At 44.5% G+C, this 22,500-nt stretch overlaps 1 protein-coding gene across 4 annotated transcripts in view; it reads right to left on the bottom strand.

Annotated features, from left to right (window-relative positions):
* Positions 1-22,500, bottom strand: part of col15a1a (collagen, type XV, alpha 1a) — a 79,228-nt gene that overhangs the window by 20,922 nt on the left and 35,806 nt on the right. For all 4 annotated transcript variants that reach the window (XM_079863890.1, XM_079863889.1, XM_079863888.1 and 1 more), the window contains exons 4-28: positions 21,107-21,181; positions 19,853-19,945; positions 19,026-19,137; positions 18,706-18,743; positions 18,487-18,630; positions 15,306-15,332; positions 14,834-14,896; positions 14,403-14,480; positions 14,246-14,308; positions 13,872-13,994; positions 9,944-9,997; positions 9,606-9,641; positions 9,375-9,482; positions 8,641-8,706; positions 8,522-8,557; positions 8,256-8,297; positions 7,683-7,745; positions 7,504-7,539; positions 7,339-7,422; positions 7,184-7,249; positions 5,535-5,588; positions 5,240-5,305; positions 5,063-5,098; positions 4,287-4,340; positions 4,099-4,155 (exon numbers count right to left, since the gene is read on the bottom strand). In XM_079863890.1, coding sequence (XP_079720016.1) covers positions 4,099-4,155; positions 4,287-4,340; positions 5,063-5,098; positions 5,240-5,305; positions 5,535-5,588; positions 7,184-7,249; positions 7,339-7,422; positions 7,504-7,539; positions 7,683-7,745; positions 8,256-8,297; positions 8,522-8,557; positions 8,641-8,706; positions 9,375-9,482; positions 9,606-9,641; positions 9,944-9,997; positions 13,872-13,994; positions 14,246-14,308; positions 14,403-14,480; positions 14,834-14,896; positions 15,306-15,332; positions 18,487-18,630; positions 18,706-18,743; positions 19,026-19,137; positions 19,853-19,945; positions 21,107-21,181 — 1,674 coding nt within the window. The remainder of the gene's footprint in view (positions 1-4,098; positions 4,156-4,286; positions 4,341-5,062; positions 5,099-5,239; positions 5,306-5,534; positions 5,589-7,183; positions 7,250-7,338; positions 7,423-7,503; positions 7,540-7,682; positions 7,746-8,255; positions 8,298-8,521; positions 8,558-8,640; positions 8,707-9,374; positions 9,483-9,605; positions 9,642-9,943; positions 9,998-13,871; positions 13,995-14,245; positions 14,309-14,402; positions 14,481-14,833; positions 14,897-15,305; positions 15,333-18,486; positions 18,631-18,705; positions 18,744-19,025; positions 19,138-19,852; positions 19,946-21,106; positions 21,182-22,500) is intronic.

Raw genomic sequence — 22,500 nt, forward strand, 5'->3', positions numbered from 1 at the left:
ACACCTGTGGCTGAACCTGTCGGGCATTGGGGAGAAGGACAGGGCCCACAGTCAGAGGACATGGCAGTTCAAAATTGAGATGTTGTTCTGCACCATCTGAGGTGCTCGGAGTTGAGACTCAATGTCAAGAAAAGTTCACTAATTCCTCTGCAGAGATCGACATTCCTGGGGGTAGTGTGGGACTCAGTTACGATGCGGGCACAGCTGTCTCCTGCTCGTATAAACACCATCTTGACTACAGTCACCAGTATCACGTTAGGCCAGGCCAGCACTGTCAGACATTTTCAAAAAGTTCTGGGTCTTCTGGCAGCAGCGTCCAACGTAATACCTTTTGCATGAGGGCCCTGCAGTGGTGGCTCAGGAACAGGGTTTTCCAGTGAACCAGAGAACACATTTCGCACGATCAAAGAAACAGGCTGGGGAGCGGTCATGGAGGGCTGCTACACCAAGGGTCCATGGAAGGACCATCATCGGTTGTGGTACATCAATTGCCTGTAGATGTTGGCAGTATTTCTGGCTCTCAGACATTTCCTTCTGGACCTCAGAGGCCATCATGTTCTAGTGCGAACAGACAATACGTCAGTGTTCTCAAATATAAATCGAAAGGGGACAAAGCTCCCCTGGGACTGGATGCCATGGTGCAGGCGTGGCCAAGGCAACGTCTGTACGCGTTTCCCCAATCGCTCTGCTCCCAGGGGTTCTAGAGAGGGTCAGGCGGCACGGGGTCAGTTTGCTCCTAGTAGCCCCATACTGGCCGGCCTGAGCATGGTTTTCAGACATCATAGCTCTTCTAGCAGGCCCTCCGTGGCAAATCCCAATCAGGAGGGGCCTTCTTTATCAGGCCGGGGGCACAATATATCACCCTCGGCCGGAGCTGTGGAAGCTTTGGGTCTGACCCCTGAGGGGGACCAACTCGTAAATGCTGGTATCTCAACCAAGGGTGTTGAGACCATCCTAAACTCTAGAGCCCCCTCCACGAGGAAACTGTATGCATTAAAATGGAATGTATTTACTTGATGGTGCAGAGAACATCAGTTGGACCCAGTTAACTGCCCAGTGGCTTCAGTGCTGGAGTTCCTCCAAAATCACTTCTCTGACGTGCTCTCCCCGTCCACGCTTAAGGTCTATGTGGTGGCTGTAGCTGCCTTCCACACGCCTCTAAGGGTGGGCACTATGGGGAGACACCCACTTATAGTACATTTTCTTCATGGAGCTAGGAGGATGAGGCGTGTCGTCCAGACCAGGGTCCTCACGTGGGACCTGGCAGTGATTCTTGAAGGGTTATCCCTGGCACCCTTCGAAACCTTTGGACGCGGTGTCCGAGAAATGTAATCCTGAAGGTAGCCTTTCTGCTAGCTTTTACATCCCTAAAGAGAGTCGGGGACCTGCAGGCGCTATCTGTTGCTCTCTTTTGCCTCGAGTTCGCTCCTGGGCCATTCTCCACCCTAGACCCGGTTATGTGCCTAAGGTGCCTTCAAATGTGGCACGGTCTATAATCTTGCAGGCATTTCATCCTCCACTGAATGTATCGGCTGATCAAGCTAAGCTACATCTATTATGCCCGGTCCGAGCTCTGGAGGCCTACGTACACAGGTCCTCGGACTGGAGGAAGTCGGCCAGCTGCTTGTGTGTTTTGGGTCACCTAAGAAGGGTTCCCCTGCTTCTTAACCTATTAGCAGATGGATAGTAAAGGCTATTTCTTCAGCGTACGAGGCCCGCGGTTTGCCTTCGCCTCTCCTGATAAGAGCCCACTCAACTAGAGGAGTGGCATCCTCTATAGCCCTGCTAACAGGGGTCTCCCTCCAAGAGGTCTGTGATGCCGCCGTTTTCTCGTCTTGAGGGTGCCAGATTGCTTTTGTGTGGCGCAGTGGGCATTCCGTTCCCCAATGTGTCGATTATCGCGAGCCTTGAAAGGGAACGTCCCGGGTTACGACAGTAATTCTTTGCCGTTACGCTGCGCCCCTCGGCCACACTTCCTGCGCTCCTGAGAACGACTTGCTTCGACCTATCAGAAGCTGATGCTGTTGTAATCCGGCGTCCTTTTATAGCTTCCACATCACCATCACATGCGACATCAAGAGTGACGTGATGACGCAACACCAATCGAGATTGGACTAGTTCCATACAGGCTTCAGAGACGTCACGCTGAAGGTGTTCCCCAATCTGTCAATTCTTCTCAGGGAACGAGGGTTTCAGACGTAACCCGAAGAAAGCGTTATTTGTGGATAATTTTATGAATACATAAAACATGAAAAAAATTGTACTGTTTATCACACTAGTGTGCTTTAATGTTTAACCAGTAAATTTGTTTTGAATTTTGTAAGTGTGTGTGTGTGTGCGTGTGTGTGTGTGTGTGTGTGTGTGTACAAAATGGCACAAAGTCACACTTATGGTGTTCCTGTTGTGGTCCCGCTGTTTGTGTGCGGATGCACGTATCCACACATGCATACTGTAGGTCCAAGGCCTTTATTTCTGCAAGCCCACATGTCCACATGGGAACTTCATGATGAACACACTCCTGAACACTAATTGTTTCTCAGATTTTCGACACCCCCATTCATTTTCAATGGGCGGTCATTTTTGACCAATATAAGCTCAGATCAATGAGGCCTAAGATCAATCAGTTTCAAAAATAAATACAAAACCTGTCCTAATTTAAAGAAAACAAGTTGATAAAAAGATTGAATTCAATATTTACTAATAAGGTAACAAATTAAGAGATTTATAAACTATATTTTGTAGACCGGTCATTTTGACCAAGAACATCACGGGCCCTATTTTAACGGTCTGAAACATAAGTATCAAGCGCGAAACGCAAGTAACTTTGTGGGCGGGTCTCGGGCGCTGTTGCTATTATACCGGCGGGATAAATGACTCTTGCGCCTGACACAAATCTAAAATGTGTTGGTCTGAAGTCGCTTCATTACTCATAGGTGTGGTTTGGGCGTAACGTGAAATAAACCAATCAGAGCGTCATCTCACATTCCCTTTAAGAGCAGGCGCGCTTGTTCCATGGCGGATTGCTATTATAACGGCGGATTTGCCAGGAGCGGTTCACAGCCGAGGAGACCGACGTTCTCGTCAGGGCCATAAAACACAGAGAAGTGACATTGGGGATGGAGAAACACACCCAGATTAGCTTCGGATAAACAGGTGTATGATAATTTGGGTAAATGTGTAAGCTAGATTTATGCCTATTTCTCACATCTTCATGGACACAACAATGATTTCCCTCATGTGATAATATTTTTCCTTGTAATAATGTATGATTTTCTAAAAATGAAAACTGCTGCATCTGTGTAGATGAGAGAAGCAAAGTGTATGAGCGTTGTACACACGCTACATTGATTATGGCCAAGCATGCGCCCTTAAAATAGCATATGAACGCGTCACTGACTTTAGACGAGGTTTCTCCTGGTCAGTGGCGGAATTGTTTTCTAAACCTGCAAAATAGCACCAGGGAACGTTTGCGCCGGAACACGCCTCATCTTTTCGCTGAACCGCCCCCAGGAGCGCAAGTTCATTCCCTAATTTACCGACGTGCGTCTGTGGAGGGAAAAGTCCGCTGTGTGCGGGGTGAGAAATAGGAATGATACATGCATCGGTGTACAAAGTCAATTGCGCTGGGTGCGAGATAGGGCCCCACAAGTGTTACAATGTGGGGGGAAAACCCACAAATTTTTAAAAAATTTTGTCCAATGTAATAACATTAACTAGCATTTTCGAGTAAGGGAAAATCCGCTCCGGGTCAAAATGACCCGAACACAACACGAGGGTACAGCCAGGAAAACCGACTGAAGACGCTTCATGTCTGTGTTGTTGTGATGTAAAGTTTGCACAGCTGCCCTTGAATGATGAATATCTTTTATTTCTTAGATAAAAACACAAACTTCTTGCTTGTAGAGTACGGCGAAGCCCTTTATAAATGCTTGATGCTTTAAAGAATGTCAAGGGCACCAATCTGGATCTCATACAGTTTTGAGTAAAGACATGAGTAAAAGAGCTCAATAATACGCTTTGATGAACCTGTATCTGATCAAAGATGATTTTCAGAGCATTTCAGCTCAGTAAAAACACACGGCACATGGATGTACTCACAGGTAAACCGACAGACTCTCCTTTCTCTCCCTTCCGGCCGTTGACCCCTGGACGACCCTGAGGACACACACAACACCAGTTCATCATTCCAGCTTACAGAAATTAATTCCTTTATTTATCGCAAAATTTAGCTTTGATCAGGAATAAATTACACTTTACTATTATATTGAGTTTTTCAGGTAACTTACCGGACGTCCTGGAAATCCAAATTCCCCCTTTGGTCCAGTGGGTCCAATGAGGCCCTGGATCAGATTAATAACACACAGATCAGAGATCAGATCAGATCAGACAGAACTCTCTGTGTGTGTCTGTTCTCGGGACTCGACTTATTATAAAACACAATCAGCAAAAGCACTTAAAAAGAAAAAATATGTGAATTGTAAAATGTCAGGGGAGTCAGACCGACTCCAGTCTACAGTCTATTTAAACTCTTAATCCGTCTATTAAAACTCTTAATGTAGTTTGTATATTGTGCTTTCTATCAAGAGCAAGCAATCTATGATGACTTCTAAATTCATGTCAATGTGAAGTGATACGTAAGTAGTTGCGGAAAAGTGTCAAAACGACCCATTTTATAGTGTCTTTGTTGCAGTGTGCTGAGTAGCTCCGCCCACACTGTAATCTCATTGGTCCATTTCAGATAGGTGTATTTTAAATATCAAGTATGATCTGATTGGCTGTGATTTTGTCGCTTCTTGTGGTATTTTAGTTTTCAGTGTGGACAGAAAAAAAGACTTGTTACACTGAGAGATTTCAGTTAATAACCGAATAACAAACTCAAGACATCAGGTGGAGCCGATGTGATGGAGGAGTAGCAGAAACACTGATGTACAATACTGTGTTTGCATTATAATTGATGGGATTCACTGAACACGCTCCCTCCAAACTTTCATCTGGAGACTTCATAATGAAATATATGTGTGAAAAATAGGAATAAATCCCAGTGACGACGTCTTCCTCTCACCTTTTCCCCAGGCGGTCCCGGAACGCCACGGTCTCCCTGAGAATTACAGTAAAAAGCAAGGAAATCAAATAAACACTTTACAACCATGACTAATCTATCTTGGAAGTCTCGGGTTAAAGTTCACGGCTCTGATCTGGAGTATGCAGTGATTAGAGGATTGTGAAAGTAGTGAGTGACCTTCAGTCCTGTGGGTCCCTGTGGCCCCGAGACTCCCGACACGAACCCCGACTCTCCTTTCTGACCCTGGAACAGCAATCAGTGCAACATACATATTCATTAGCACACATTATTAATAACACACTCACATCCCTATTCATCAACTGCAGGAACTTCTCATGATAATGTGTGAAATCAGAATATCATACACGCAAACCTCTGCAGCCATTTTAATCACACACACACACACACACACACACACACACACACACACACACACACACACACACACTGGTAGTCTGGTCTGGTCTCTCACCTTTGACCCCTGCACCCCCGGGGCCCCGCTGTCCCCCTTCGGCCCTCTCGGCCCCTGGGGAATCAAAACAGAACTCATTTCTTCATGTTGTCATCACTGCTGTAACCAGATCAAAGAGCAAAACCCACAAATATCCAAACGATCCGAATGCCAAAGCTCAACTATAATCACGTTTATTAACTTAAAAATATACTTAATTTCAGATGCTTAAACACATAATTGCAGTAATTGTTGTAGTTAAATGTTCAATCACACATCGAGTGTGTTTGTGTGTGTTATTATCTCCAACCACACGTGTGAAAGCTGTAATGACTCTGTGTCTCGTGGCGTAACATCTCCAGATCTGTGCGCTGAGACTCCGAGACTCGGGCGTAACTGATGATCTTCTGCTAGAGCCTGTCAGTGCCGCTGGAGTCCATGAAGCAAAGCTAATGTGTCGTAATTGTTTAAATGCAGTTTCACAGGCAGCTGGACGCAGAACTCAACGACTCACTGTAAATAATGCCATTACTCTGCAGTGTTGGCTCTCTTCAGCGGCGTGTGTTCCTGCACCGTCCTCTCTGACATAATGAGAGATATTTCATATCTTTCATTCCACCATACAAAGAGGGAAAATTACTTTACTTTTGTTACATGTCTCTTCTGGATTTCATAATGGATTTATTTTTTTAGTTTAAAAGTGAATCTTCATAATAATTGCTTCTTTAATAATATTAATAATACTACAAAATAATATTCAGGGACGTCAAAGAAAGTCAGAGAACATTTCTAAGCGGCATGCACTGAATTCAGTCACTGATAGATATACTCATATTATGTGTGCGGTTTCTGATTCGCTGTTGTCTGATTAACTGTTGTTTTTCGATTCATAGTTTCCTTTTTTGATTCAATTGATTTGTTTTCTTTTCTGATTCGCTGTTGTCTTTTCTGATTTATAATAATAATTAATCATTCGTTACATTTATATAGCGCTTTTTTTGAGACCTCAAAGCGCTTTACATAGAAGGGGGGAATCTCCTCATCCACCACCAATGTGCAGCTCCACTTGGATGATGCGACGGCAGCCATATTGCGCCAGAACGCCCACCACACACCAGCTCACTGGTGGAGAGGAGACAGTGATGAAGCCAATCAGTATATGGGGATGATTAGGAGGCCATGATGGACAGGGGCCAAGGGGCAAATTTGGCCAGGATGCCGGGGTTACACCCCTACTCTTTTCCGAAGGACATCCTGGGATTTTTAAAGACCACAGAGAGTCAGGACCTCGGTTTAACGCCTCATCCGAAGGACGGTGCTCTTTTGGCAGTATAGTGTCCCCGTCACTACACTGGGGCATTAGGACCCACACAGACCACAGGATGAGCGCCCCCTACTGGCCTCACTAACACCTCTTCCAGCAGCAACCTGGTTTTTCCCAGGAGGTCTCCCATCCAGGTACTGACCAGGCTCAGCCCTGCTTAGCTTCAGTGGGCAACCAGTCTTGGGCTACAGGGTGATATGGCTATGGCTATGATTTGTGATTTTCATTTGCACTTCAGGGTCACTGTATAAATATGATTAAACAAGAAGATGTTTGTGTTTTGAAGGGTGCTCGAGCTTTACGGACGCCGAGACGTGAGACGAGGGAGTTGTGGAAAGCTTCTTACCGATGGACCTTGTGCTTCCAGAACCCCGGAGAGGTTGAAGACTCCTTCAGTGTCGTTGAGCATTAGCTGAGGGTGAGAAAGAGTTCAGTGTATTAACACCCAGCCCTGTCAGAGGACTGTGACCTTTAGATAAGCGCAGGCATTAAAGTGCTCGCCTCATGCAGGCTGATGGCGGGTCCTGGGGGCCCGGGAGGCCCTGGAGGGCCAGGCAAGCTCACTCCGTCCCGGCCGCTCTCTCCCTGAAACACACACCTCCACCATTAGCATCAGACGCAGAGGCTCTGAGAGAGATACGGCTCAAAGGAGAATTAGCTACAAACCTTCTGACCCGGATCACCTTTCGCTCCCCTTTCCCCCTGGAACATTTAAAACATTTCTAGATGTTTTTATTTTTATTTTTTATAAATATAAATATTTTTATATTTTATATATAAGTTGATGGGAAAAGAATGAATAGATTGCACAAATTTCTATAGCGTATTTTGTTTTGTAAGTTTACTTGTAGCCCAGGGTGTCCAGGCGACCCGGGCTGTCCATCGGCTCCTCCGGCACCCGGCTCCCCCTAGTGGAGTGGAGGAGACATGATCACGCAACGTTACAAGCTTAAAATGTTAAATCACATGTTAAATGAATGTCTGTGTGGTACTAACACGTATCAGAAGTCTTATAATATTTATATAATATATAAAAAAATTATATATAATGTAGTTCTCCTGCGCAGAACTTCTATGAATTTGTGATGCTAAATTAATGGTGTATCATGGGAACAATTTATTAAGCGGAATCTTATCACTGATCAATTCCTGAATCCAACGTCTGCAGCTTTGTGTGTGATGCAATATAAAGCCATTATAAAGTGTGTTCTACTCTGAGTTACACTCAGAAGAAGGGGTTCAAAGCCGGCGATGCCTTGATTCCACTGACCCTCACACATGTGTTGAAGAACACTGGAGGATAATGGGGAACACATGGCTGGGAACAGCAGGCTCCCTTTGGAAAGCGGGAATGGAAACAGTTGTGGAAGTGTGTGTGTGTGAACGTGATGATGTTTTTGTGTGTGAGGAGAACAGACCTTCACTGAAACACCCGGAGGGCCGTCGGCTCCGTCTTTCCCCTAAAAGTGTATAGTTGTGTTCATTTAATCAGAGTTGGAGGAACAAATCCAAGGTTTGCACATCTGACTCTAATGAAGGGTTATAAGACAGATATGCATTCCCTAAATGTATAAGAACCCTGGGAATGATGGGTAATATCACATGGCAGATGCCATAACACAGTTTTCAAGAGTATTGACCGATCATGATTAGTTTTAGTGCAGATCTGCATCAGTAACTCTACCTGTGGTCCGGGCGGTCCGGGGATCCCGGGAAGACCCTGAGGGAGAGAACAGGCATGAGAATGAGCTGTTGTTCGGCTCAAACACACAGAAAACACTCTGAGAGTGTAAATGCACGTACGGGTGGTCCTCTGGGCAGCACAGGTCTGAAGCCACTGTTTCCATCCAGGCCTGAGCCCTCCAGATCCTGAATAAAACCAGCAGAAGTATAACCAAAAAACACTGTTTTATGACCAGAATATGAACCAATATGACCAAAAAACAGTTTTCAAACGCCTCAGCTCTAGGACTAAATGCACAGAAATTCTCGTTCAACTGCAACGTTCATGTGTTTTCAGTTCTTCACACAAAATCTAATATCTGACACAAGGAACATATGTGAACAAGTTCTACTTCTTTAACAAAACATCTAGCACTCACATGTAAACAAAGAATAAATAAATAAGTAATAACTTAATAAATAAATAAAAGAAAAAAAGATAAATAATTTAAAAAAGAATAAAAAATAAATAAATATAAATAAATGAAATAAAATAATAAATAACAAAGAATACATTAATGAATTAATAACTAAAATAATGAATGATTCATAAACAATAAAAGGATAAATACATAAAAGAATGAAAAATAAATAAGTTAAAAATAAATAATAAATAATGAAGTTAAAAAATATGTAAAATAAAGAAAAAAATAAGTAAAAACATAAATAAGTTTAAAAAAACAAAGAAATAAATGAGTAAAATAAATAAACAAACAAACAAATAAACAAATACATGCATGCATATTCTTAACCCTTCCCTTGATTAAGCAGCTAAATGTACAGACTCAGAAGGGCTGAAGGTCAGAGAAACACACCATCATGTCGAAGCTGAAGGGTTTTCCCGCTGGTCCGGGGGGGCCGGGGGGGCCGGGGGGGCCCTCAGCTCCCTCAGGCCCTCGCTGTCCCGGGACCCCTGGATCTCCCTGAGGGACACACACACACACACACACAGCAGCTCTGACGTTACTTTATGAAATCTCAGACTCAATCTCAGTGGCAAAATATCTTCCCCAACACTGTGATCACGATCATCTAAAGGAAATTACCTTCGGTCCGATGATTCCAGGTAAACCTGCTTCACCCTGCCAAAAAACACAAGACGTGTTCACAACCCCGTCTAGAAAACAGCTTCCTCCACAGTTGGGAACGGCACATGACGACATTTTTAGTTTAAACAGAAATGATCAGTGGAAGGTCATAATCGGACCACTTAAATTTTTATGCATAATAATCATAAAACTACATTTTCAAAGATACCCAGAGAGAATTACAGAAAATACAGAATTAAATAATGACTAAAATCAACAGACAGTGGTAAAGACAAATGCAAAAAAACGTAGGTTATAACCTTGCCATATTTACTACAGTATAAAAAACATCTTACCGTTTGCCCTTTTTCTCCGTCTTTCCCAGGTTCACCGTCTCGTCCATTAGCACCCTAAAGCGACAGAAATCAGCACATCAGGACCCCAAACACACACACACACACACACTAAGAACAGATCTAACAGCAATCTGAAGAGTGTTTTCACACTTCTCTAATCCCACTGTGATTTCTTCACTCAGGCTGAACACTGTCATGATGATATGCCATTTCAGGGTTAACACAAGCTGTGGCTTTAAGCAGGAGACGGGAGTTAGTTGAAGTGTAAGGTTAGGCCGCGTTTCAAAAGGCAGTTTCCCCCATCATAACAGAAGCGTTCATGTTCCACGATTCGAGCTGAGCAGATCAAGATCATATGCAGAAGAAATGAATATTAGTCCATCACGCTCCTGCGGGCTTGCTGTGATTCACAGCTTTACGGGCCAGTGTTCATCTGAAAACTTTATTGGATTAATACGCTATCTGATTTTCACCCAAGACAAAACATTTGGGAACAATTACATCAATCTGGAGGTCTGGATAACTGTGTAATGTCATGTTTCACAGAACTGTAATAACCCTGGAATAGCAATGCCAAAGCATCTGAAGGCCTTTCATTAAGTGATCAGTAAATCAACAGTATCTGTGTTCAAGAGCACTGTGATTTCATGATCTAAATGCTCTGATTTCATTCAAAATAATGTAATCTTCTCAAAATTACATTTCCATTATATATAGCATAGTAACACCCTGGCAACCATCCATCCAAAAACTCCTACGGTTACCCGTGTAACTATGGTTCCCTGAGAAGGGATGCAGGAAGCATGGCATGACGCGGCGTCTCGCTCCCTTCTCAGGGAAGCATTGTTTCATGGGTAACCTGAGATGTTCCCTTTCGAGGGACCTCGCACTGCGTCACTGACGACACTCTGGGGAACGATATGCCAACTTCGCCATTCTGACGAAAAAGTCTGTCCTAGCGTGAAGAAATAAGGCACAGCTCAGGACATGAGTGCTTGTGACCCCGGGGTGGCCAGAAGGTCCAGGCTATAGAATCTAACAAAGGTGTGTGGTGAGGACCATCCTGACGCATCCCATTCATCTTGGACCTCTCGTTCCGCCGACACTTGAGGAGGATGGAAGGCCTGAAGGACCACCGGCCGGGCCACATTAGTGGGTACCTAAGGTACATAACTCGGTCTTGGGTAAAGAATAGCCTTCACTCCTCCTGGAGCAACCGACAAGGCCTGTAATTCTCCTACTCTCTTCAGAGACGACATTGCCAGCAAAAATTTCATTTTTGAGGCTAGACACTTATCTAATGCCGTGTCCAAAGGCTAGAAGGTTAACCTTTCTAACACCATGGTTAGATCCCATGCAGGTCTCCTAACCTGAGCCAGAGGCCTCATCCTCAGAGTACCACGGAGGAAACATGTAATAAGATGATGCCTTCCCAGCGAACTGCCATCCAGGGGGACATGGAAGTCAGTCACCACCATCACATTCACCTCAAGTGTAGAGGGGGAAAGGCTGGCAGAAAAACGACCCTGCAGAAACTCCAGCATTGGAGACACTGGGCAGTTAACTGGATCCAATTAGTGCTCTCTACACTATGAAATGAATACCCTCCACTTCAAAGAATAAAGTTTCCTTGTGGAGGGAGCTCTAGAATTTAGGATGGTCTCCACTAGCTCAGTCGAGAGACCGGCGTTCAGTAACTGATCCCTCTCAGGGGCCAGACCCACAATTTCGACATCTCCAGCCGGGGGTGTAATATCGAGCCTCGGCCTGTGTTAGGAGGTCCCTCCTGACGGGAATCTCCCACGGGGGGGCGTCCAGGAGGGCTAATAGGTCTGAAAACCAAACTAGTTCCAGCCAGCATGGGTCTACCAATAGGAGTTGATCCCCGCCCTGGCGAACTCTATCTAGAATTCCCGGGAGCAGAGCGATCGGGGGAAGTGCATACAGCCGAACCCTCCTTTAGATCTATCGTGACAAACCAGTCCTCATACTTGATTTGGCGCATGATAAGAGGGATCATCAGCATCTTGAACACGTGTCATGGGATGACGTTGCACCAATTCAAATTTGGACTAAATTGCACAAGTGCTTCAGGAACGCTGACGCTGAAGGGATTCCCCAAAGTGTCCTCAGTGATGCAGCGCGAGTTCCCTCGAAAGGAAATTACTTTTTCCTGATCTAGATAATGAAGTCCAGAGCTTTGCTAAAAACTATAGCATGTAAAAGTTGGATAAAAGCCCCTTATACAGTCAGAACTAGTTTTCTGCATCATGACAAACGCATTTTCACATGACACTTCCTCACATAAACATTTCATTGTGAGGTGATTCTCTGTTCAGAAGGGTGAGTGTGATGAAAGCAAAAGCGTTTGGGTGTGTGTTGAGATTTATGTGTGTATGGAACATGATGGGAGGAAATAACTGCCTTTCTGGCCCATGGTTTGAGTTTACCATCTGGGACCGAGAGCTCTACCTCGGCTGAGACCGGCTCAAATTCAGACCCAAACTCAGATCCAGACCCAAACTCAGATCCAGGCCCAAACTCAGATCCAGACCCAAAGTCAGATCCAGGCCCAAATTTAGATCCAGACCCAAAGTCAGATATAGACCCAAACTCAGATCCAGACCCAAACTCAGATCCAGGCCCAAATTTAGATCCAGACCCAAACTCAGATCCAGACCCAAAATCAGATCCAGAGCCAAACTCAGATCCAGACCCCAACTCAGATCCAGACCCAAACTCAGATCCAGACCCAAAGTCAGATCCAGGCCCAAATTTAGATCCAGACCCAAACTCAGATCCAGGCCCAAACTCAGATCCAGACCCAAACTCAGATCCAGACCCAAAGTCAGATCCAGGCCCAAATTTAGATCCAGACCCAAAGTCAGATATAGACCCAAACTCAGATCCAGGCCCAAATTTAGATCCAGACCCAAAGTCAGATCCAGGCCCAAATTTAGATCCAGACCCAAAGTCAGATATAGACCCAAACTCAGATCCAGACCCAAACTCAGATCCAGGCCCAAATTTAGATCCAGACCCAAACTCAGATCCAGACCCAAAATCAGATCCAGAGCCAAACTCAGATCCAGACCCCAACTCAGATCCAGACCCAAACTCAGATCCAGACCCAAAGTCAGATCCAGGCCCAAATTTAGATCCAGACCCAAACTCAGATCCAGGCCCAAACTCAGATCCAGACCCAAACTCAGATCCAGACCCAAAGTCAGATCCAGGCCCAAATTTAGATCCAGACCCAAACTCAGATCCAGACCCAAAGTCAGATCCAGGCCCAAATTTAGATCCAGACCCAAACTCAGATCCAGGCCCAAACTCAGATCCAGGCCCAAATTTAGATCCAGACCCAAAGTCAGATCCAGACCCAAACTCAGATCCAGACCCAAACTCAGATCCAGACCCACTAACCCAGTCCTCAATCACCTGTAACACAGGGCGCACGTGTTGGCCTTGAAATAAAAGATTGAGCTTCATCTAGTGAATCAAGACTTTTAACACATGCTGAGAGAACGACATTTATTTGAAATAGAATCTTTTGTAACATTATAAAAGTCTTTGCTGTCACTTTTGATCAATTCAATGCATCCTTGATGAATAAAAAGTTTTTTCGTTTTTTTACGAAAGTAGTGTATATTCATAAGATACCCTTTACCCTTTTTTATGGCTTCAGACGTCTTAGAATACAAAAATAATGTGTACAGACTACTTTTAGGTGGATTTTTTGTATAATTTTTAGACAGTGTCTGCCTTCATTTTTGCATAGGAGAAATAAAATCAAACTGTTTTTTCGTGAGGTCGTGTGGACGAGTAAATAATAACAGAACATTCATGTTATAGTGAACTTTGGTTTGTTTAAATCCCACTGGTTGTTATTTCTGTGATGCAGCGCACTACAAGATCCTTTACTCACCGGTAGTCCCGGTTTACCCGTCTCCCCATCTTTCCCAGGAGCCCCGGGGGGCCCAACTGGCCCTGGATGAGCTCCGACAGAAGGACCAGGAGGACCAGGAGGACCCGGAGGCCCTGGAGGACCCTGGTGGGAATCCAGCAAAAACAAGGATATTAATCTAATTTGCTGTCTTGCAATTCATATCTAACACATTTATATAATGACTACCTCATGTTTCATTCTGTTCAGTGTTAAATAATTTTATGTCATCATTTTAAGCGTTGACTTATAGCCATTCGTTCCGCATGGAATCCATCTCCTTTGATTATTTCAACCCAGGAATCAAGAGGTCACATCAGCAAAGACAACTTCATTATAACAGGACTATAACTCACCCGTATCACCTCTGTGTCACTGTCCAAGTCCACGTAACTGGAGCCCGAGCCGTCAGTGCCGTCCTGCACAAGAGAAAGCCTCAGTGAGCTTATGCTGTTATAGAGTTATTCAGTGATATACATAATTATATAAAAGTGTACATAATCATGCACATACTGGATATTTAAACGCCCCTGGACGTCCTGGCGGCCCCGGAGGTCCTGGAGGCCCTGTGATGCCCACACCTGGATCGCCCTAGTGAACAAGCAATGAGTGGAAATAGGGGGGAGTTTGCTGTGATTGGTCTAAAATCATCAGGTCAGCAGTCAAAAGTGTTCAACAGAGTTTCAGCAAAACATTCCTTTATTCCTCCCGTTCGTATTTTATATAAGTGTTTTGAGAATGAAATTTCAAATTCAGCTACTCAAGACGATTATTTAAAAAATATGTTGAACGGATGGCTTTAACGCATGAATATTCCATCAATGAACAACCTTATAGCTCGATAAATAAGGCTGTCTTTCAAGATTTATACATTATCCTGGAGAAAATGAATGTAGCTTGTACTTCTGGCACTCATAGGTTTGTTAAGCAAACGTGTGTCGTACCTTGTCACCTTTGGGACCCGGATCTCCACGAAGGCCCGGGAATCCCGGAGGTCCAACCTCTCCCTGCATATGATGGAAAAGGAACAGAACAAAGTTCAAATTCATTCATGTTGGTTTTGTTCAAAGGAAAAACCAGGGCAACAGCCTCAGCCGCTCGCTCAGATCTAACAGAAGGAAAGTGACCTGGACGGAGGTTTAAAAAAAAAACACAGTCTACAGTGTGCAAATTAAGTCAGTATACAATTAAATTTTATGCGCCACTACAATTCAGTATGAAATGATAAAGTGGCACATAAAAGGTTTGACGCTGAAAAGTTCCTCATACACAAAAAACTTCAATCTTTGTGACCCCAAACCTTTGTATGGTAGAGTATATCGATAATAAATGCTTGTTATTCCTTTTCCATTTTTGACATCTAATTGTTTTGTATTTCATAACTCTATGGTAGGTATCTGATCAGAAGATACTTACAGCAGCTCCGTCTTTCCCTGGATGTCCCTGAAAGACAAAAACAGCTTTAATACAGCATTCATCTCCATTCTCCAGTGTGTTCAGCTCACGAAGAATATGAAGCGTTATATGGAATCGGGAAGAAGTGTGTGATTGTGTGTGTGACAGACTGAACATTTGTGGCTTTAAGCACCGGATCTACAAAGCTTCAACATACTGTAATGCCATCAAACTACTCTTTCATGACCAATGCCTGCTAAAGCACAACTATAACAGGTTTGCTACACTACACAGCCCATCTTGGGCAGTAAAGATTTATAGCAGACGTTTGTGTACAAGCCTCGTATCCATCCACTTCAGGGCACTGAGGTGTCAGCGTTCCCCAACGATCATTCGAGGAGGGTCGTAGAGCAGTCAGTTCGGTTGTTCTCTGCCAGTTCGCCGTTACAGGGCACCGAAGTGGCTGTTCGACCAATACCAGAGGCCAGACTCGAGAGACTGGTCCCCTTAGTAGATTTTCTGGCAGCGTGGAAGCTACTGCCAAATATATCTTGTTGGCTCTTGCTTACTATAGAAATGGGTTACAGAATTCAGTTTGGTTCTCGTCCGCCCAGATTTCTGGGGGTCCTCCCTACGGTGGACCCCGAGCAGGCACTGGTTATGGAGCCTCTACGAAAGAGGGCTATAGAAAGGGTTCCTTCTCCTAGCAGGGAGTCAGGGTTTTACAGCCGTTACTTCATTGTTCAAAAGAACGATGGAGGGTTGCGTCCTATTCTAGACTTGCGCCAACTTAACCACAACTAAACCGCAGAAACTCAAGTTTGTGTTCTTCCCTATGGCTTAGGTTTATCACCCCGCACTTTCACGTTATGCGTGGATGCAGCTCTGGCTCTACTGAGACTCCAGGGCATTCGCGTGTTGAAAAATATTTCGACGACTGGTTGATTTTTGCTCAATCCGAGCAGATAGCTGTTCGGCATCGAGATGTCGTTCTGTTTCACATAAGAAAGTTGGGGTTGAGGCTCAACTTGGGACAATAGGTCACTCCTGGATGGAATCTCCATTGGAGAGCTGTCTAGAAGAGACACTAGGTCTGAGAATCAAACTCAGGCTGGCCAGTACGGGGCTACTAATAAAAGACGGGCCCCTTCCCGGGGCTCAGAACCCAGGGGTTTTCTCCGAGGGGAAATCCGTTTCGCATGATCACGGTCACGCGGTTTCCTCGCCCAAGGCCCAGTGCTGGAGGCCTTTTGTCATCGCGTAACGCTAACGACGGATACTTCCCTCACAGGTTGGGGGGCGATCATGAGTGGTCGCTCTGCAAAAGGTCTGTGGCAAGACCATTTACTTTCTTGGCACATAAATCGGTTAGAAATGATGGTGGTGTTTCGAGCTCTCTAACACTTCCTTCCAGACCTGAGGGGCCATCATGTGCTTGTCCGCACGGACCACACATCGGTGGTCTCTTACATCATCCATCGGGGGGTCTGAGGTCACATCACCTATGCGAACTGGCTCATCAGATCCTCCTATGGGCCCAAGGGGAATTACTGTCTCTCAGGGCAGTATATATCCCGGGGCATCAAAACCAGGGAGCAGATATCCTGTCGAGACAGGGGCTGAGGCCCGGGGAATGGAGACTTCACCCCGAGGCGGTGGATCTCCTATGGGAGAAATTCGGTCAAGCATAAGTCGACCTATTTGCATCTTCAGAGACAACTCACTGTCCCATGTGGTTCTCCCTCACGCATCCAGCTCCCCTGGGGGAGGCTATACCTGTACGCCTTTCCTCCGATATCTCTGCTCCCTCTGCAGGGTTTTCTGTTAGAACGGTGTGTGTTAGCGGCCCCTAAGTTAATAACTAATGATCTTTGCAACAGAAGAAAATCAATCAAAACTAACTTTAGCTGGACAATAACTTTATTCTAGAGCTGCTATAAAGCCAAATCAATCTCTGTTACTTTAATTTCCTATTATCTCTGTAAAGCTGCTTTAAAACAATCTATATTGTTAAAAGCGCTATATAAATGAAGGCGACTTGACTTGACTCTCAGGAGTTCTGGAGAGACCTGGTGTCCCTTCTAGACAGCTCTCTGATGGAGATTCCGATCAGGAGGGACCTATTGTCCCAAGCAGGGGGCATGATTCATCACCCTCGCCCCGGAGTTGTGGAAACTGAGGGCCCGGCCCGAGGGGGCCCAGCTCATAGAATCGGGTCTCTCGACCGAGGTCGCTGAGATCATACTCCAGTCCAGAGCTCCCTCCACGAGAAGACTGTATGCACTGAAGTGGAGACTGTTCTCTTCTTGGTGTGTAGAACGCCACTGAATCCAGTTAACTGCCCTGTTGGTTCAGTACTTCAGTTCAGTACTGCGGGATTATCCCCTTCCACCTTAAAGGTGTATGTGGCGGCTATATCTGCTTACCACACTCCTCTGGGTGGTGCATCACTGGGGAGAGATCCTCTCATTACTCGTTTTCTTCATGGCACTCTGAGGCTGAGCCCTGCACTGCACACTAGAGCACTGGCTTGGGATTTGGCCTTTGTACTTGAAGGCCTGGCTTTGGCTCCCTTCGAGCCTATTGAAGAGGGTTCAGAAGAGTTCCTTACACTTAAAAATGTATTTCTCCTTGCTATTTCTTCCATCAAGAGAATTGGAGACTTGCAAGCCTTGTCAGTTGCTCCTTCGTGCCTGGAATTTGCACCTGGTTTGAGGCCTTTCTAAGCCTTCCTTCACCCTAGGCCGGGTTATGTTCCTAATGTCTCTACTAATGTTGCGGGTCCCATTATGCTACAGGCCTTCTGTCCTCAACCTTTCTTATCATCAGATCAGGAGAAACTTAATCTGCTATGCCCTGTTAGGGTTTTCTTAGTGTGCGCAATACTTTCACACAGACATGCATTGGTTATTATGCCGTTGTGGGTATAGTGTTTCCACAGCTTCTCGTCGCAGCGTCTCATTCCCTCTTCAGGGAACCAGGGTTACATACGTAACCTGAGATGTTTTACATTGTAATAATATTTCACTGTATTTACTGTATTTTTGATCAAATAAATGCAGTTTTGGTGATCAGAAGAGACTCTTTCAGAAACAAATCTTACCGACCCCAAACTTTTGAATGATATTGTAGATATAAGTAATAATTTTGTTCTCAAGTAAAGTTAGTTAAGATGAACGCTGTATTTTCCAGGGTCACTCACCGTCTGTCCGTCGGCTCCTGGAGCTCCTGCCGGCCCCTGAGGGCCCCGGGGCCCCGGTTCTCCCGATCCCACAGGTGATCCAGGCGCTCCGGGTTCTCCGGGTGGACCTCGGTCTCCTTTCTCTCCTTTCTGCATGGTGATGACCTGTGAAACACTCAGCGGTTATTATCAGAGAGAAAGAGTGGAAGACAAGAGAATAACATAATAAATATCACTCACATTTCTGTCCTGAGAGGCTCCCTCCGATCTGATGGGCTCTGAAAACACAAACAGATATCTTGAAAAAATAAAATATAATAAATACAGCTGTGATTTTGCAGTAGTAGTATATAAAAAATCTGCATAAACAAATCAAATGATCTGCAGCCTCTGTGAATGCTTGTGATGTAAACTAAAATATGGTCTGGTGAATAACACATAATTGCTCAAATATGAATGGGTGAAAAATTAGATAAGGCTGTTGTGGATTAAAAAAATACATGAAAGAAACGGAACACTGAAAATGAGATGAAAATGTCTTGAAAAGCTTGAACGTTCACCTTTGGGAGTGTTAATAATCATGTGGTCTCCAGAGCTTTCTGCCCAGTCTTCATCATCCGTGTGTGTGTGGAGCGAGGGAGGATCAGTAGGTGGCGCTCTCACCGGCTCAACCTTAAACAACAGCAAACACAGTCTCATAATCACAGCAGTGAACCAGTCCATCACACACACAGTTAAAGACCCTGTGGAATCAAGAACTTGTGGCTTTTAAAGATAATTAGTAGCATATCTAAATTATATCATAAAAAGTAATACAATAAATAAATTAAAATAAACAATTTCTCCTCTGAAGGATATCATGTGAGTTTTGACTTTCAATAAAAAGTTCTTATGAATTGGAATGTTTTTAGCAACAGTCGTCCAGTGGTTCTGCTGAACGTACACTAATACAGCTTTCTGCTGTGATCAGACAGGGTCAACCAATGCCTAATAATCACTCAGCAATGCATTAGATGAGATTTCCCTTTCCCCACAGCTTCTGTGATAGTGTTTGGTTGAATCTGTCTCCCCCTGTTGGTCAGTGTGTGTGTGTGTGTGTGTGTGTGTGTGTGTGTGTGTGTGTGTGTGTGTGTGTGTGTGTGTGTGTGTGTGTGTGTCTGTGTGTGTGTGTGTGTGTGTGTGTGTGTGTGTGTGTGTGTGTGTGTGAGAGAGAGAGTGAGTGAGTGAGTGAGTGAGTGTGTTTGTGTGTGTGAGTGATGCCAGCAGAACTGCAATAGCTTTGAAGGACGTGGGAAATCAGGCCTGTCCTCTTAAAACATTATACTTTGAAATAAAAGAGAACTGGATTTGACTTCAAGGAAATCCATCAAACGCTGCTGTCACTCACCATGGTATATTCTCTCTCTTCATGCACTTTCTTCACTTCGTCGCCAGTCTCCGTGTCGTCGTAGATCTCATAACCGCTTCCGTAACCTGACGCCTGAAAGAGCATTTTAAAAGGGATTCATTTCAGGTTTCCAAGTCCATGATTAAAGACAGCTTTCCAGCAGTTTAACACACATCCGCAGTGTTCAGCTTCAGCCACAGGGCGGCGCTGTCACTCCACTGTAAACTCACAGCGTGACATCATCACACACTCCCTGACACTTCTACTGCACAGGATAAAGGGGTTTGGGTTTGGAAATGCTTTTGAAGCTTTAGAGAAACACAGTCCAAACCACTTAAATCAAACTATTTAAAGTGTTAGATTAACCCTTCTCTAACATATAATTAATCTGGCATTAAAGATCGGTACAGTAGTTTTGAACAAATCAAATGTCTGTAACCTTGCTATATTTTGATCCACCCCACCATAATAATAATAATTAAAATGAAACGTTTTTCTTTTCTGCTCACCAGCTGCATTTATTTGATCAAAAATACAGTAAAAACAGTGAAATATTATTCCAGTGTAAATCAGCTGTTCTCTATGTGAATATACAGTAAAGTGTAATTTATTCCTGTGAACAAAGCTGAATGTTCAGCATCATTACTCCAGTCTTCAGTGTCACATGATCCTTCAGAAATCACTCTAATATGAGGATCTGATGATCAAGAAACATTTATGATTATTATCAGTGTGGAAAACAGTTGTGCTGCTTCAGATTTCTGTGGAAACCGTCATATATTTTGTTTTTCAGGATTCTATTTGATAGATAGAAAGTTCAAAAGAACAGCATTTATTTGAAATAGAATCTTTTGTAACAATATAAATGTCTTTACTGTCACTTTTGATCATTTTAATATGTCCTTGATGATTTTTTTTTATTTAATCACCCCAAACTTTTCATTATATTTTATAATTCTGGTAAAATCTGTTGAAATGGTATTCAATTCATTGAAGTAAAAAAAAAAAAAAAAAAAAAAAACAGAAAAAAAATATTTCGCTGCATCTCATTTTACATTCAACTCGGTTAAAACAAATGTGACATTCCCTAAAATAGTGACACCCAGGAAGTGATATAATTTAGATGTTCATTTTGTGTTCTGTATTGATATTGATACAATTGGGTTACCCAAGTTATTATAAGAAAGGCCTCATTTTGTGCCACATTCATATATTATATTTGACATATTGATGGAAAGACGACACAAGACTCACGTAAGGCTCGTCCTCCTCACACTGCTCGTTCGGTGCCGTGGGATCGGCCGTCAGAACCAGCTGCTGGATCGAGCCCTGGAGAGAGAGAGAGAGAGAGGTAGAGAGAGAGGGGGGGAGAGAGAGAGAGAGAGAGAGAGAGGTAGAGAGAGAGAGAGAGAGAGAGAGAGAGAGAGAGAGAGAGAGAGAGAGAGAGAGAGGTCATGCACTCATTTCTCCCAGAATTTAATCAGCCTGAAACTGATTATGAAATGAATGTGGAAACTCAGCCACCGCAGCTGTAAATCACAGTACATACACACAGATCCACACAACACAGAAACACAACACCAGAACTCCAGCACTGTTCACAATCACAACAGTAAAAGTTTCATTGATCTGAGCGGCCATCGTCAGTCCTGCTGTAAAAGCTCATGTTTTCTCAAAGATCTAACGAGCTGAAGTCCTGATTAGCAGAGGCGAGGTTGGCAAGCTTCATGTGCTACACATCCAGAGGACAAGCACCTGTTTCCCATCCACTACAGCAGAAAGTGTGGGAAAGAAAGAAAGAAAGAAAGAAAGAAAGAACTTTGGGGAAAACCTGTAAAACTAGTCAAATCTTGATTGGCGTTGAGTCATGACATTACATGTAACGGCGTATGCAGAAGCTATAAAGGGACGCCGGCACACAACAGTGTTAGCTTCTGATAGGTCGAAGCAAGTCGTTCTCAGGCACTCAGGAGGTGTGGCAAAGGGACACAGTGTCTCGTTCCCTTCTCAGGGAATAAGGGATACAGTCGTAACCCGAGACGTTCCCTTTGGAGGGAACATGCGCTGCCTCAAAGACGACACTTTGGGGAACGAAATACCCACTGTGCCACACTGACTAGTGCCTGTCCTGGAGTGAAGTTTGTCAGGCACAACTCAGGACTCAAGAACCTGGCGTGGAGGGCAGATCCAGGCTGTAGTGTCTGATGAAGGTGTGTGGGGGGGGGGGGGCCCAGCCGGCGGCATCACAGACCTTTTAGAGGGAAACTCCTGATAGCAGGGCTTTAGAGGACGCCACTCCTCTAGTTGAGTGGGCTCTTATCAGAAGAGGCGAGGGAAAACTGTGTGCCACATACGCTGAAGAGATAGCCTCCACAATCTCCCAGCTAATTGTCTGCTTTGAGTGACCCAAAACACACCTATGGCTGGTCCGACTTCCTCCAACTAGAGGAGCTCGTACATAGGCACCTTGGGCACGTAGCCTGGCCTACGGTGGAGAATGGCTTTGACCCTCCCAGGAGCAAACAGGGAGAAACAGAGAGAGCCTGAAGGTCCCCAACTCTCTTGAGGGATGCAATAGCCAGCAGGAAAGCCATCTTAAAAGTAAGAAACTTCTCAGACACCTCGTCAATGGGAGGGACCCTGGCCTG

This window comes from Squalius cephalus (genome assembly GCF_949319135.1).
Source record: "Squalius cephalus genome assembly, chromosome: 25".
Classification (NCBI taxonomy): Eukaryota; Metazoa; Chordata; class Actinopteri; order Cypriniformes; family Leuciscidae; genus Squalius; species Squalius cephalus.